Source organism: Heterodontus francisci, chromosome 48 (genome assembly GCF_036365525.1).
Source record: "Heterodontus francisci isolate sHetFra1 chromosome 48, sHetFra1.hap1, whole genome shotgun sequence".
NCBI lineage: Eukaryota > Metazoa > Chordata > Chondrichthyes > Heterodontiformes > Heterodontidae > Heterodontus > Heterodontus francisci.
Window position 1 is genome coordinate 10,818,212 of NC_090418.1, and position 16,496 is coordinate 10,834,707.

The following is a 16,496-nucleotide window of genomic DNA, read 5'->3' on the forward strand; positions in this document are numbered from 1 at the left end:
AAGACAGAAGAAAACTCAAAATGCTAAATTATAATATTATTACTGGTGTCGATTAGCCTCTCGAGTGGACCAGTGGGGCACTACATGCCCCATCTCCAGGGGCACCAAGGCACAACCAGGACCACAAAGGAGAGTCAGTGAGCCAGAGAAACACCAACCCTGAGACAGTCAATCGATGGTTACGTTTGGCCCAGGAGCAGAGTCATGAGATGTTCTGCGAGCTTGCCTGACGCTGCTCTGTACCGAGAGGCCAAAGGTCAGGGGTGTGGGCCTGGTGTCGAGCCACAGGCGAGGAGCATCTCCCTTAAAGAGTAATATAGGGGTTTCCTCAGGTTCCCCACAGGTCACCGAAGCTTCACGCAGTGTAAGGTGATGTTAACATAGTGCTGATATCACTGAACTAGTAATCCAGAGATCCGGACTAATCCTTATGACATGACTTTGAATCCTACCTTGGGTGTCCTCAGCATTGACACCAAACCCCATGAAGTGTCCATGGCATCAGGCCAAACATGGGCAAGGAAATGTCCTGCTTATTACCAACTACTGCCCTCCCCTCAGCTGATGAATCACTACTCCTCCATGTTGGACACCACTTGGAAAAAGCACTGAATATACTCAGGGCGAGAGACATCACTGTCCATCACCAAGAGTGGCTCAGTAACATCACTACTGACCAAGCTGGCCGAGTCCTGAAGGACATATCTGCCAGATTAAGCCCGCAGCAGGTGGTGAGAAGCAATAAGAGGGAAAAACCTACTTGACCTTGTCCTCACCAATCTATCTATTGCAGATGCATCTGTCCATGATTGTATTGGTAGGAGTGACCACCGCACAGTCCTTGTGGAGATGAAGTCCTGTCTTCACACTGAGGATACCCTCCATCGTGTTGTGTGGAAGTACCACAGTGCTAAATGGGATAGATTTAGAACAGACCTTGCACCTCAAAACTGGGCATCCTTGAGATACTGTGGACCATCATCAGCAGCAGAATTTTATTCAACCACAATCTGTAAACTCATGGGCCGGCATATCCCCCACTCTAACATTACCATCTAGTTGGGGGACCAACTAGGATGGTTGGAGCAGCACCAGACATACCTAAAAATGAGGTGCCAACCTGGTCAAGCTACAACACAGGGCTACGTACATGCTAAACAGCAGAAGCAGCATGCTACAGACTGAGCAAAGCAATCCCGCAACCAACGGATCAGATCTAAGCTCTGCAGCCTTGCCACATCCAATCGTGAATGGTGGTGGAGAATTAAACAACTAAGAGGAGGAGAAGGCTCCAAAAACATCTCCATCCTCAATGATGGCGGAGCCCAGCACACCAATGCAAAAGAAAAGTCTAAAGCATTTGCAACCATCTTCAGCCAGCAATGCAGAGTGGAGGATCCATCTCGGCCTCCTCCTGATGTCACAGATACCAGTCTTCAGAAAAATCGATTCCCTCCGCGTGATCTCGAGAAATAGCTGAAGGCACTGGATACAGCAAAAGCTATGGGCCCTGACAACATCCCAGCTGCAGTGCTGAAGATTTGTGCTCCAGAACTAGCCACACCCTTAGCCAAGCTCTTCCAGTACAGCTACAACACAGGAGCCTACCCATAGAATGGTTACAGCACAGAAGGAGGCCATTTGGCCCATCGTCTCAATGCCAGCTCTCTGCAAGAGCACTCAGCAAGTCCACTCTCCCACCTGTTAGCTGTAGCCCTGCAGTTTTGTTCTATTTAGATAATTATCCAATCCCTTTTGAAAGCCATGATTGAATTTAGAACATAGAACATAGAAAAATACAGCACAGAACAGGCCCTTCGGCCCACGATGTTGTGCCGATCCTTTGTCCTCTGTCAAGGACAATTTAATCTATACCCCATCATTCTCCTTTATCCATATACCTATCTAAAAGCCGTTTGAAAGTCCCTAAAGTTTCTGACTCAACAACTTCCCCAGGCAAGGCATTCCATGCCCCGACCACTCTCTGGGTAAAGAACCTTCCCCTGACATCCCCCTTATATCTCCCACCCTTCACCTTAAATTTATGACCCCTTGTAACGCTTTGCTCCACCCGGGGAAAAAGTTTCTGACTGTCTACCCTATCTATTCCCCTGATCATCTTATAAACCTCTATCATGTCACCCCTCATCCTTCTCCGTTCTAATGAGAAGAGGCCTAGAATGTTCAGCCTTTCCTCGTAAGACTTATTCTCCATTCCAGGCAACATCCTGGTAAATCTCCTCTGCACCCTCTCCAAGGCTTCCACATCCTTCCTAAAATGAGGCGACCAGAACTGCACACAGTACTCCAAATGAGGCCTTACCAAGGTCCTGTACAGCTGCATCATCACCTCACGGCTCTTAAATTCAATCCCTCTGCTAATGAACGCTAACACCCCATATGCCTTCTTCACAGCCCTATCCACTTGAGTTGCAACCTTCAACGATCTATGCACATAGACCCCAAGGTCTCTCTGCTCCTCCACATGCCCAAGAACCCTACCGTTAACCCAGTATTTTGCATTCGTGTTTGTCCTTCCAAAATGGACGACCTCACACTTTTCAGGGTTAAACTCCATCTGCCACTTTTCAGCCCAGCACTGCAACCTATCCAAGTCCCTTTGCAGACGACAATAGCCCTCCTCGGTATCCACAACTCCACCAACCTTTGTATCATCTGCAAATTTACTGACCCACCCTTCGACTTCCTCATCTAAGTCGTTAATAAAAATCACAAACAGGAGAGGACCCAGAACTGATCCCTGTGGCACGCCACTGGTAACTGGGCTCCAGGCTGAGTATTTACCATCTAAGACCACTCTCTGCCTTCTATCAGTTAGCCAATTCTTAATCCAACTGGCCACATTCCCCACTATCCCATGCCTCCTGACTTTCTCCATAAGTCTACCATGGGGGACCTTATCAAATGCCTTACTAAAATCCATGTACACCACATCCACTGGTTTACCCTCATCCACTTGCTTGGTCACCTGCTCAAAGAATTCAATCAGACTTGTGAGGCAAGACCTACCCCTCACAAAACCGTGCTGACTGTCCCGAATCAAGCAGTGTCTTTCCAGATGCTCAGAAATCCTATCCCTCAGCACCTTTTCCATCAACTTGCCTACCACCGAAGTAAGACTAACTGGCCTGTAATTCCCAGGGTTGTTTCTATTCCCTTTCTTGAACAGGGGCACAACATTTGCCACCCTCCAATCACCTGGTACCACCCCCGTCAACAGAGAAGATGAAAAGATCATTGCCAGCGGCTCTGCAATTTCATCCCTTGCTTCCCATAACATCCTTGGATATACCCCGTCAGGGGTATTTGTCTCCACCTCACTCTCAGGCAGTGCATTATAGATCATGAGACCAGAAGAAATAGGAGCAGGAGTAGGCCATTCGGCCCTGACACTGCAGAAAATTGTCCAGGTATGTCCTGTTCACAAAAAGCAGGACAAATCCAATCCGGCCAATTACCACCCCATCGGTCTGCTCTCAACCATCAGCAAAGTGATAGAAGGTGTCATCGACAGTGCTATCAAGCGGCACTTACTCAGCAGCAACATACACACCGATGCTGAGTTAGGGCCATTCAGTTCCAGACCTCAATGAAGCCTTGGTCCAGAGATGGACAAAAGAGCTGAATTCCAGAGGTGAGGTGAGAATAACTGCCCTTGACATCAAGGCAGCATTTGGCTGTGTGTGGCATCAAGGGGCCCTAGCAAAATGGAAGTCAATGGGAATCAGGAAGAAAAATTTCCACTGGTTAAAGTCACACCAGGCAGAAAGGAAGATGGTTGTGTTTATTGGAGGCCAATCGTCTTAGCCCCAGGACATCACTGCAGGTGTTCCTCAGGGTAGTGTCCTAGGCCCAACCATCTTCAGCTGCTTCATCAATGACCTACCCTCCAACATAAGGTCAGAAGTAAGGGTGTTTGCTGATGATTGTTTAGTGTTCAGTCCCATTCATAACTTCTCTGATACTGAAAGAGTCCGTGCCCACATGGAGAAAGAACTGGACAACATTCAGGCTTAGGCTGCTAAGTGGCAAGTAATATCCATGCCACACAAGTGCCAGACAATGATCATCTCAACAAGAGAGAATCTAACCATCTCCCCTCGATGTTCAATGGCATTGCCATTGCTGAATCCCCCACAATCAACATCCTGGGGCTCGCCATTGACCAGAAACTGAACTGGACCAGCCACATAAATACTGTGGAAACCAAAGACGGTCAGAGGCTGGGAATTCTGCGGCAAGTAGCTCACCTCCTGACTCCGCAAACCCTGTCCATCACCTACAAGACATAAGTCAGGAGTGTGATGGAATACTCTCCACTTGCCTGGATGAGTGCATTTGAAACAACACTCAACACCATCCAGGACAAAGCAGCCCATTTGATCAGCACCCAATCCCTCACCATAAACATGCAATCCCTCCATCACTGATAGACAGTGACAGCAGTGTGTACCATCTACAAGATGCAGCAACTTACTAAGGCTCTTTCACTAGCACCTTCCAAACTCGTGACCTCTACCACCGAGAAGGACAAGGGCAGCATATGGATGGGAACAGCAGCATCTGCAAGTTCCCCTCCAAGCCACACACCATCCTGACTTGGAACTATATCGCCGTTCCTTCACTGTTGTTGGGTCAAAATCCTGGAACTCCCTTCCTAACAGCACTGTGGGTGTACCTACCTCACATGGACTGCAGCAGTTCAAGAAGGCAGCTCACCACCACCTTCTCAAGGGCAATTAGGAATGGGCAGTAAATGCTGGCCTGGCCAGCGACACACACATCCCATGAATGAATATAAAAAAAATTACACTCTCTGTCAAACCTGTGCTGTATCTGTCTTGGGAGTGTTTGATGGGGACAGTGTAATTTTTTAGTTTTAGTTTTTTAGTTTTTAGTTTTAGAGATACAGCACTGAAACAGGCCCTTCGGCCCACCGAGTCTGTGCCGACCATCAACCACCTATTTATACTAATCCTACACTAATTCCATATTCCTACCACATCCCCACCTGTCCCTATATTTCCCTACCACTTACCTATACTCGGGGCAATTTATAATGGCCAATTTACCTATCAACCTGCAAGTCTTTGGCATGTGGGAGGAAACCCACGCAGACACAGGGAGAACTTGCAAACTCCATACAGGAAGTACCCAGAATTGAACCCGGGTCGCTAGAGCTGTGAGGCTGCGGTGCGAACCACTGCACCACTGTGCCACCCATTGTAGAGTGTAGGGGAGCTTTACTCTGTATCTAACCCTATGCTGTACCTGTCCTGGGAGTGTTTGATGGGGACAATGTAGAGGGAGCTTTACTCTGTATCTAACCCTATGCTGTACCTGTCCTGGGAGTGTTTGATGGGGACAGTGTAGAGGGAACTTTACTCTGTATCTAACCCCGTTTTTTTTTCGTGTTTGATGGGGACAGTGTCGTGGGAGCTTTACTCTGTATCTAACCCCGTGCTGTACCTGTCCTGGGAGTGTTTGATGGGGACAGTGTAGAGGGAGCTTTACTCTGTATCTAACCCCGTGCTGTACCTGTCCTGGGAGTGTTTGATGGGGACAGTGTAGAGGGAACTTTACTCTGTATCTAACCCCGTGCTGTATCTGTCCTGGGAGTGTTTGATGTGAACAGTGTAGAGGGAGCTTTACTCTGTATCTAACCCTGTGCTGTACCTGTTGTGGGAGTGTTTGATGGGGACAGTGTAGAGGGAGCTTTACTCTGTATCTAACCCCGTGCTGTACCTGTCCTGGGGGTGTTTGATGGGGACAGTGTAGAGGGAGCTTTACTCTGTATCTAACCCCGTGCTGTACCTGTTGTGGGAGTGTTTGATGGGGACAGTGTAGAGGGAGCTTTACTCTGTATCTAACCCCGTGCTGTACCTGTCCTGGGAGTGTTTGATGGGGACAGTGTAGAGGGAGCTTTACTCTGTATCTAACCCCGTGCTGTACCTGTCCTGGGAGTGTTTGATGGGGACAGTGTAGAGGGAGCTTTACTCTGTATCTAACCCTGTGCTGTACCTGTTGTGGGAGTGTTTGATGGGGACAGTGTAGAGGGAGCTTTACTCTGTATCTAACCCCGTGCTGTACCTGTCCTGGGAGTGTTTGATGGGGACAGTGTAGAGGGAGCTTTACTCTGTATCTAACCCCCGTGCTGTACCTGTCCTGGGAGTGTTTGATGGGGACAGTGTAGAGGGAGCTTTACTCTGTATCTAACCCCGTGCTGTACCTGTCCTGGGAGTGGTTCATTTTGACACTCCAGCTCCAATTGGAACGTGTCATTCTCCAACACTGAGGTCCCTCACGTCGACAAGAATAAAATTTATATTAAGAAGGTTGAATAAACTCTCGCTCTGAGTGGACATGTTTTAATGAATAATGCAAGATATTTATCACTAATATGTATTTGGGAATTGCCCCATGTTTCCGAGGAGAGAACCACACATCTCCAAGTGAGGTCCAGCACAGCTTGGGAGGTGGGGTGCGGGGGGAAAGAATCCGAGAGCTCCTTCTTTCTGGGTCCACGTCCCTTTCTCTGCCGACAGTGTTACACCAGTTCAGCTGTGCACCCTAGAAAACCATTACACAGACACGATTGATTTTATTTATCGATGCTCTTGCACGCACATTAAGTCAGCAAGTCGGAAATGTTTATCCTGCCCCCACCACTGTCCCAGCTCCCACTCCCCCAAGTACCCCCCTCCCCATCACCACTCTACAATTTGAGGAAACTTTTTGGGTTTTGCCCAACTGTTGTCTTCTGAAGGTTTGTTATCTTCCACTCGGATGCAGCCACTTTGCGAAGAGAAAGATAATCGTTGGTGTGAATGCAATTAGTTGGCTTTTCTGACCATCTCGATCACTGGTTAATGAGAAGGTTGATGAAGGGAATGCAATGAATGTTGTCGAGATGGATTTTAAGAAAGCATTTGATAAAGTACCACATAAAAGGCTGATTAACATGGCATAGGAGGGTCAGTGTCAGCTTGAATAAAAATTGGCTTTAGAACAGAAAACAGCAAGTTGAGTCACACGGTTGTTTTTCGGACTGGAGGATGGTGGACAGTGGTGTTCCCTAACATTCAGTGTGAGGATCACTGCATTTTTGATATATGTTGACGTGACTCAGATTACAATACAGAGTAAAATTTCAAAGTTTGCCGATGATAGCAAACTTGGCGGTATGGTGCAGTGAGGGACGATGCCAATCGATTGCTACAGGACATAGATAGGCTAGTGGAATGGTCAGATAAGTGGCAGATGGAATATGATAGGGAAGTGTGAGGTGATGCATTTTGGCAGAAGCGATAGAGAGATAATATAGTCTAAATGGCAGAGTTCAAAAGATAGAGGGATCTGGGGTTTCATTTGTATAGATCTTTGAAGGTGGCAGGACATATTGAGTAAATAATTAGCAAAACGTATGGGAGCTTGGGCTTCATTAATACATGCCATGGTCACAGAGGGAATGGTGATGAAATATGAAATGAACTGGAGGAATAATGAAATAAATGTAAACTGTTGAACTAAGCTACAGGAAAATGGACACTACTACCTGGCAACATGGAGGGGAGTCATGTGATCCACTCCTGTACTGTCAATAAACATGTTTATCTGTTGAAGGTGGCACCACTATTAACGTCTGGAATCGCCTTGAGGAGGCACATCGATATGTAAAACAGCCCATTCCACATTAATGATTCCTACTGTCAAAAATTGGGCGAGCAAAGACTTTTGCAGACAGACTGACTCCAAAGCCAAGGCCAAGATAATAGGTGTGAAATAACACCTATTGGACCACATATTATGTAACAATGGTCCCCACATCCTGGGACATTGCATGAACACCCCAGGGGAGACCATCTTGAATCACCTGACTGAAACCAAAACCTGATACTTATTTTAAGGTTACAAAAGTAACTTCTGAGAGGAGACAGAAAGCCATTCCAGCCAGAGCTGCTGCAAGGTCAAGCTTGCTAAACAAGGAGTCCTGCCAGCACCATCTTTCAGTTACTGAGGCAAAGAGATTGCAAAGTAACCTTAAAAACTCCCCATCTGAGAAATTGAACCAGGACTTCCACCATGAACTTCAGACTGAATTTTAACCAAAGGAGTCTCCAGCATTTCTTCAATTTCAAGATGAGTAATTTCCAGGTCTGCAATGTTGTTAAATATTCCACCTGGAAAAATCAAGGTTTAAAAGTGAACTCTCTTTACAATAATTGGACTTTAATTACATCCCACTCAACTTTTGGTGTGTGCACGCCTGTGTGTGAATGTGCAAGTGGGTGAGGTTGTGAACATTTTTGGGTATTGTTAAATAGATAACATTGCTTTAAAACCTACAAGAAAACCTGTCATGTCTGTTTTTGATCCTAAACACTTTTCTAAAAATACTGCCATTGGTTGATGGTGAAAGTGGCAGGCACCCACACCACCTGTCTAACAGGGCATTGAGTACAAAAATCAGGGAAGTTATGCTGAGCCTTTATAAAGCTCTGGTTAAGCCACAACTAGAATACTGCATTCATGTCTGGTCACCACACTTTAGGAAAGATGAGAGGGAATCTTGAGGGGTACAAAGGAGATTTACCAAAATGGTTCCAAGAATGAGGAATTTTAGCTACAAGATTAGGTTAGAGAAGCTAGGGTTGTTCTCAGAGCAAAGGAGGTTGAGGGAAATTTGATAGAGGTGTACAAGCTGATGACGACAGGATTAGATAAGGTAAACAAAGAAAAGCTGATGGTAGAAGGACTAGGAGTCACAGATTTAAAGGCTTTTGGCAGGAGATGCAGGGGCTGTGAGTAAGACTTTCTTCTGATAACAGAGTTGGAGTGACCTGCAACATGTAGCCAAAAGGTAGTGGAAGCAGAGAACAGTAATGATTCCAAAATGAAACCGGTTGGGCGTTTGAGGAAAAACAAACGCAGGGCTCGGGTGGAGAAATGAGACTGATCCGATTGAGAACCAGCATGGGCAAAGTAACCTTCTGTGAAGTCATGACTCAAACCAGGTGTGTGTCGATCTGTTTAAATTAAATAAAACCAGAGATTCAATATTTACAATGCTACACCACTCTGCTATTGTGATCCCAGTGCAAGTTACATGTGTACTTTGGGGCCTAGTTATGGCCTGTGACTTGGAGTTGGTGACATGCACTGGGAGATTGCTTTAGCACAATGCAGTAAACAGCCCATAATAGAACAATTCACACCTAGAGCAATGCTAGGAGCAACAAGAGTCCATTTGATGAAAACCCTCAGACTGGAGGCACAGGGAAACAGTTAAAAATTACTAAAAATGACAGTCTCAGCTGAGACTATGGAGTCAGGAATAATGTGACAAGGAGACAATTGGTTCTGTGCTTGGGGTGAAAACACAGCTGTTAGACATCACTGAGTTTATTTCAGCAAGACTGCTGTACAAAGTAATATGGATCTGGGTTATTTTTTAAACTGGACCTAGAAAAGGAAGTTTTATTTCAGATTTTAAAGGTCATACTTTCCAAGTTACTTTCTTTGGAATGTAAAACTTTGAGGCCAGCTGTAAACAGCATCAAAAAAAAAAAAAAAGTATCAAAGTAAGCAGTGGTCAGACTGGGTAAGAGGAAGCCAGAGAGAAAAAAAGTCAGCCCACCTGTAGGCCACATTGTCTGAGCTTCAACCACCGTGTGCTGGAGTGAGGGGGAAAAAAAGTTGCAAATCCCATCCCAAATTATATTCTTTGTCTTCATTCATTATGGGGGGGTCTCAGCCATTTTAGTCAGTACAAGAATGCAGATATCCTTCTGTTCTCCCACCAAGCATAGAGGCCCCACTCGGGACTGGTGGGATTGGGAGGGGGTCCATTAAAAGCTCACCTTGTTCTGAGTCCAAACCCAGACAGACACGAGCAAGGGCTGTAAAGAACTCCGTGCAGGAGATTAAACTATATTTTTCCCCTCCCTTGGAGGCTGCAAAGCACAGAGTTAGCAGCTCCTTTCCTTCCTCCTCCCTCTAAGAATCCAACCAGTTCAAATCCTATGTTCTGCCATCATTTGATTCACAAGGGTTCAGCTGTACCCTACACCCTAGGGAATTGAGATCCAAGCACTGAGCTCCCAGTTGTTCCCAGTCAACCTGCAGGTGAAATGCTACAAGCTCACTCCTACCCTAGTCCATGCAGCCAGCTCCAAGATACTAGACCTAGTGAGTCAATGCTCCTACCTGTTGAAGGGGGATGGGATTCCATTGGAAGCATTCCTGGAAGGTCAGCTGAAAGTCACTTCCTGCTATAACCTGGGGTCATTTGAGTGTCATAGAAGTTGCTTTTAGCAGTTGACCCCAAACTAGAAGTTTGGGAATTTCTAGTACGAGTATAGCAGCTACACAAAACTAAAGAGAATAGTTTGGATCCAGTCTGCACTAATTCAGGAGAACTGCACACAACTAGACTTCACTGAACTGCATGTGAGGCCTGTGCAGTTGCCATAGACACCATCCAAACATCTCCTAGGTAAACTATTAGCAGCCATTATTCCACTAGTTTCCTTGATAGGTAGGTGCTTGATGGCTGGCACAGACAGGATGGGCCAAAGGGCCTGTTTCTGTGCTGTATGACTGACTATGACTAACTGATGGAACATTACCAAGTGCTAAACAGTATTTTACACTGTCTCCAACCCACAGAATATAAAGTGACAAATCAGTTACTAGGCACAGGATACAACTACTGCTTTATTGATCATTTGATAACTAGTTGATGAGAGTTTGCTTGCGATTCCTGTACTGGAACAAGGCTATCAATGAAGCAGAGATCAGACAGACAGCTGTCACAGTCAGGGCCACAATTAGGACCACCTCAGACTCCACACCTACAAAAGCAACGAGAAACCAATGGTTAGTGAAGGAAACACTGAAGGGAAAATGGAAACTAGCAGTCAGCCAACTCACCACCTGGAGATCTCTCCTGCAGCCTTCGCTCAACCTCATTCAGGGACTCCATTGCCAGGTCAGTCACCTCAGTATCCAGAATGACCAGGGGTCCAAGTGAGGCCTCACCCTCCCACTTCAATCCAGCTTCACTCTCTGCAATATCAAACATGCCAGTTAGAGGGGATAAAGGGAGATCTCCCACATCTAAAGGATTAAAGTCCTACCAGCTTCAGGTACAAGATCCCTCCTTCCTCTGGAAGGAAATCGGAACTCCCTTGTGGCACCACAGTTACCCACATGGCAACAGGCACAAATGTCATGGTTAGATTCCTCCAATGGGGTCCAGCTAAACAAGAAACAGTTGATCAACCAGGTTGTTAATCACTTCTCCATACAACACCCTGAAGGAGTCAGAAAGTCAACTTACACATTCTGTATCTTTTGGAAAGTACAAGCTTTGTTCATGGAGTCTCTCCGATCCACTGGAGCAACTTTCAGGTGACAGGTGATGAAAATCTGAGGACACATTCAACACAAATTTATTGACTCCCTCCCAACATTGCGGCAAGTAGCCAATTTGTTAACCTGTTAATTTGTTAATCAGAATGGACAAAATTAAAAAATTAAATTGAAATATGAAGGAAAGCAGGTTCAAGGACTGATGCTGGGACTTTGTACAAGTGACTGGAACTTCGAATAGACTGCATTTGTAAAATTTGCAGACAAATTTATGTTATAGTTAGAGGAGAATATAACAAAGTACAAGATGAAAAACTTGCAAAATGGATGTGCAATTGCTCCAGTATCATTAAGCACAAGGACATACATTTTATCCTGAGGCCAATCTTCCCAGATTATAAGTGGCTGAGGGACTGGGAACAGACCACTTAGTGGAAGTTAATAAGGCCAATTAAAAAAAAAAAAGTCAAAGAGTTAGAATTGGTAAGCAAAGAAGTGGTCTAGAACCTTTTGTTAAACTATGAAGTGTTGTGTATTGTTGTAGTGGCATAGTTAGGTTATCAAGATTGAGTGTCTGGATAAGGTCAACTAAACACAAGCCTCTCGAGCTAGCATTCTTGGTGCTGCTAGTTTCTTCTGAAGCCCATTACAATATGACTGTTACATCACCTCTACAGAGAAGGGTTGTTCTCTGTCCAACATTAACCTTCATTTTCTTAATAGAGGGAATACGAGGAACAGTTCAGGTTCTGAATTAGGGAAAGGGTGAAGAACTGGACAGTGCCAAAAACCCCACTTAGGATCAGACCAAAACCAAGCTTACATCCATTAGGAAAGAATTAACAGACTGGGACTCAAAAGGCTACAGTGACCCAAGAAGTCTTCAATGAAAAAGGGTAGATGTAGACAAGATGCTGCATTTGGAGACCAGAACTAGGGGTCATTAATAAGTCACTAAATACCAGATCACAAATTCAGGAAAGCTTTATCCTTATATAGAGTGGAACTCAATGCCACAAAGTAGTTAAGGAAAAATCACAGATGCTACTTAAGGGAATCTAAAGAACCACTTGAAGGAAGGAATAGGAGCTCATGTTAGGAGAGAGGAGGGCAGTTTAAGAGACACGTAGTCAGCATGGACAAGTTGACCTGAATGTGCAGTACTGTGTAATGATCAGCTTCCTCTTACCAAGGAACGGTCATCTCCAAAGAAGCGGAAAGCATCCAGGTCAAACTGGATCTTGTCCAGCTCACGCTCGTCTCTTGGCAACACGAAGGTTGAAAAGGAGTCCTCAGCTTTGCTGTCCAGGAGGCAACTGGAGAAAGATTCAAAAAGGGACATGAAGGGAATCAAGTGAAGCCATGGAGATGGGAGCAGCTGGAGAAAGCAGAGAGCTCCTTACCCATTGTAGTCAATGATGCTGTATCTCAGGGTGGAATCCTTGTCTGGGCTCAATGTAGCTACACAGCGGTCAATGTAGAGCTTCAGGGGCATGTGGTTGGTCATTGAAACAGAGGCCTCAATGTGAATGAGGTCACCCAGGTAGTAGACAGTCGAGGTGCGCTCTGTAAGCCAGTCATCTGAAGTACAAGACGACAAGGGTTAGAGACAGTGGGTACAACTCCCAGTGGGTGAGTACAGGAAATCACTCCCCATCCACCCATCACATACCATTCATTAGGCGCAGTGAGAATGACAGATGCCCTTCTCCAGACTTGGTGGAGCTGAATGGGATCCAGGTGGGCTTGATGGGGTTACTGCTCACATTGTCCTTCCTGGAAGGATAGGAGAGTTATGCTAGGATATCAGAACTTGAATTAGATTGAAAACTAAATTCACTCAACTTACCTAAAATAATGACACTCAATGGGAATGACAGCTCCATTTGTTCTCACAATGACAGATCCATGATACTGGGGGGTGTGGTTGAGGTGGGTGGTGTAGACCAGGAAATCTCCAGCCATCTGAAAGAAATCAAGTTAAGAAATTAACATTCAGATGATTCAGATTGTTGGAGAAAAACTTACAGGACTTGACAGTAAGTTGAAAAGAAACTTCATCTGGCTAGAAAATTTAGAACTAGGGTCAGCTATTTAGGACCAAGGAAATAGATTCATTCAGTTGAAAATCTTACACTGGAGATGATTATGCTTATTTGGGCATATGAAAGCAAGAGATTTTTAGGCAAAGAACAAACAATGTTATTGAATGGCCAATCACACTGCAGTAGTTTAACAGACTGATTTCATAAATCCAAATTGTGCTACTTCAGCAGTTAACCTGGAGAGCATAATGAGTAGAAGTGTGACTGAATGAAAGAATGGCTTCACTTTAAATAAAGGAAGAAATCTCTTGTTCAAAATTAGGAACAATGAACAGGCTAGTTTTGCACTTCATTTAATCCAAGTATGATCATAGGGAAATTAAGCATGGAGCTCCCTTCAAGAGCACCACATCTCATTTAATCCAAATTTTTGCTCAAATAAAAGAGTCAGATTAACTTACTTAAAACTTGAATTCAAGTTGAGAAGCCACAAAACACACAATGAAAAGCTTGAAGGAACCGGGGGAAAAAAAGGTACCAAACCAATATCAAGGTTACAATACCTACATCAAGACACAATATATTAATTGAAATAAAGTTTGAGGTTTTATAAAGGGACAAGACCAGATTTAATAATAACATTTCACTAAGTATTGAAAAGGAGAGAGTGGAAAACTTACACACCAGACTTAGAACAAGAGTCAAGGACTCATTACCTGCAATCTGCTGCCACAGTCATGGAGCCCATAGTCAAAGAGGACAGTGTGGTTCTGAGAGTAGATCCTGGTCGGCCGACAACCTGCTGTCCCCAGGGTCAGGTCAGCAGCTTTAATCAGGTGCCTGGTTCCAAATAAATCCATCTGGACCCTGACCAGCAGGTTCTGCTCTCCACACTGCACCATCACAGTCTGCAGTGGAAACACACTTCGACCCTCAGACACATGGAAATGGGAACCAAAGGGAGACCCAGTTGGAGAGACTCTCTGAGGCACAGGGGTGGCTTTTACTATTGTCCATGGAAACCTCTGGTCTCGAAACTGTTGCCAAGTATCAGAGCAACAGACAACTCCAACTAACACCAGCACTAGGAACAAACCCCTCATTACAAAATCCCCCATGATACCAAACAACTCAACCATCCCTTCACCCACCAACCAGCTCCTTTTATACACACAACCTGCAGTCACCTGACACCAATGATCCCAGAAGCAGCAACATTGAGCCAATTAACCAGCCCCAATCTCCACAATTTACACCCAATGACAGAACCCATGGATTTATTGCTGGGTGGGTCCTCTCCACACAGGGACTCATTAAAGAATTTGCCCTGATCCAATGGGATTATTATCTGAATGGGCATTTTCTTGGTTATATGGTTACTCTATGGTCATCACAACAAGTATACCTCACCGGGCACCACAAATATGAGATGGTTCAATCAGACTGAAAATTTGCCAAAATAAGCATCACGTTTGAGCAAAATCATAAGGATTTCCTCTCACCTTAATCAGAATGTTATTCTTGATGTCTGCAAGACACTCCACACCTTGCAGTGCCCACCAGTCATTGGAGGCATTCCCCCTCTCCAGGGACATCCAAGCACAGGTAAAACTGCAGAACAGAGGCAGGCAGGGAGACTCCCTCCCCTCTCCCGCCTAGCCCCCATGGGGCCCACCAGTCCTGGATCTACAAATTGCTGTTTTAGGGCAGGTCCAGATGCAGACAAGAAGATCCTTCAACTTGCAAACCCCCACCCCTCTCATCCAGGCATCGAAAGATTAGCAGAGTGGGGTTAAAATGTAGCTAAATGTTAAGGAGCCCCCCTTTTCAGGGGTTGCAACCTCACAAACACTTCTACTGCTTTTTACTAATTTTTAGAGGATTATATCACCAATCAGAATCACTGAAATCACATGTACCCCTTTATAATCTGGTACTCATTGTTGAAGTACTTTTAAGAGTCATAATGGCACAGAAGGGGGCCATTCAGCCCATAGGGTGCATGCTGGCTCTCTGTAGAGCAACCCAGTCCCATTCCCTGGGCTATCCCTATAGCTCTGAAAGTGCCCATCCAATTTCCTTTTGAAATTATTCATCGTCTCCCCTTCACCCAAGAAACCTGCCAAGTTATAAGTGCCAGCAGTCGCGGAAGGCCTCAGGGGTACCGACATGCCTCTCCAGGGGCACTCGGGCATGGCCGTAACCGTGGAAGAGGGCAGCTCTCTGGGGGACGGGTCCACTTGACCGGGCGCTGGACGGACCTGTTAATGGCCCCCTTGGCCAGGCCCAGGAGCAACGCCACAAGGGGATCCTCTGACATGTCCACTTCTCTTCTCCTCACAGGGTGGCCAATGCTCAGGAACCTGGGACTGAAATGCAGCGAAAAATTGAGACAGTGCAGGAGTAGCAATCTCACACTCAGAATAAACACGAACCACAGACTTCTCCCAGGCAGCCTGGGAGTCTGTGAGGATGTTTGAAAGCCCGTTGCACGCAACCACTCCTGTAATGTTCACACCAGATTCCCAATGGTGCAAGGGGACGGGTCCCACAGAAAGAGCCCTCTTCTGGGGCTACCAGTATCCGCAGGGTAGCAAGACAGAACAGCAGATTGTGTTGGGAGGGGAGACAAGGGGGAGGAAGTCTGAAAGTGTGTATAAGAGGCCTATACAGGAAACCCTCTCTGCGTCCTGTGCAGCAGGAAAAAAGAAGGAAATTTCCCAGTTCAGCGATGGATCAATTTGCTTCAACTATATGGAGACCGATGACATTTCCACTCCACCTGATCCGTGCAGTGTCCCTTGGAACCACACTCTGAGTGTGAAGCACTTCTGACAGCCAATCACCAAGAACAACAATCCCATTGGATCAGGGCGAATTCTTTAATAAACCCCTGTGTGGAAGAGTCTCCTGGCAATAAATCCATGAGTTCTGTCATTGGGTGGAAATTGTGGAGATTGGGGCTGGTTAATTGGCTCAATGTTGCTACTTCTGGGATCATTGGTGTCAGGTGACTGCAGGTTGTGTGTATAAAAGGAGCTGGTTGGTGGGTGAAGG

The 16,496-nt window shown here is 45.7% G+C and overlaps 1 protein-coding gene across 1 annotated transcript; it reads right to left on the reverse strand.

Annotated features, from left to right (window-relative positions):
* Positions 1-10,755: 10,755 nt before the first annotated feature.
* Positions 10,756-15,759, reverse strand: LOC137357444 (zona pellucida sperm-binding protein 3-like). Its single transcript, XM_068023787.1, has 10 exons — positions 15,613-15,759; positions 14,156-14,347; positions 13,244-13,359; positions 13,067-13,170; positions 12,798-12,975; positions 12,584-12,710; positions 11,363-11,451; positions 11,173-11,281; positions 10,954-11,086; positions 10,756-10,874 (listed from the first exon to the last, which is right to left on the reverse strand). The coding sequence occupies exons 1-10, from the start codon at positions 15,757-15,759 to the stop codon at positions 10,756-10,758; spliced, it is 1,314 nt and encodes a 437-aa protein (XP_067879888.1).
* Between the last annotated feature and the right edge of the window lie 737 nt (positions 15,760-16,496).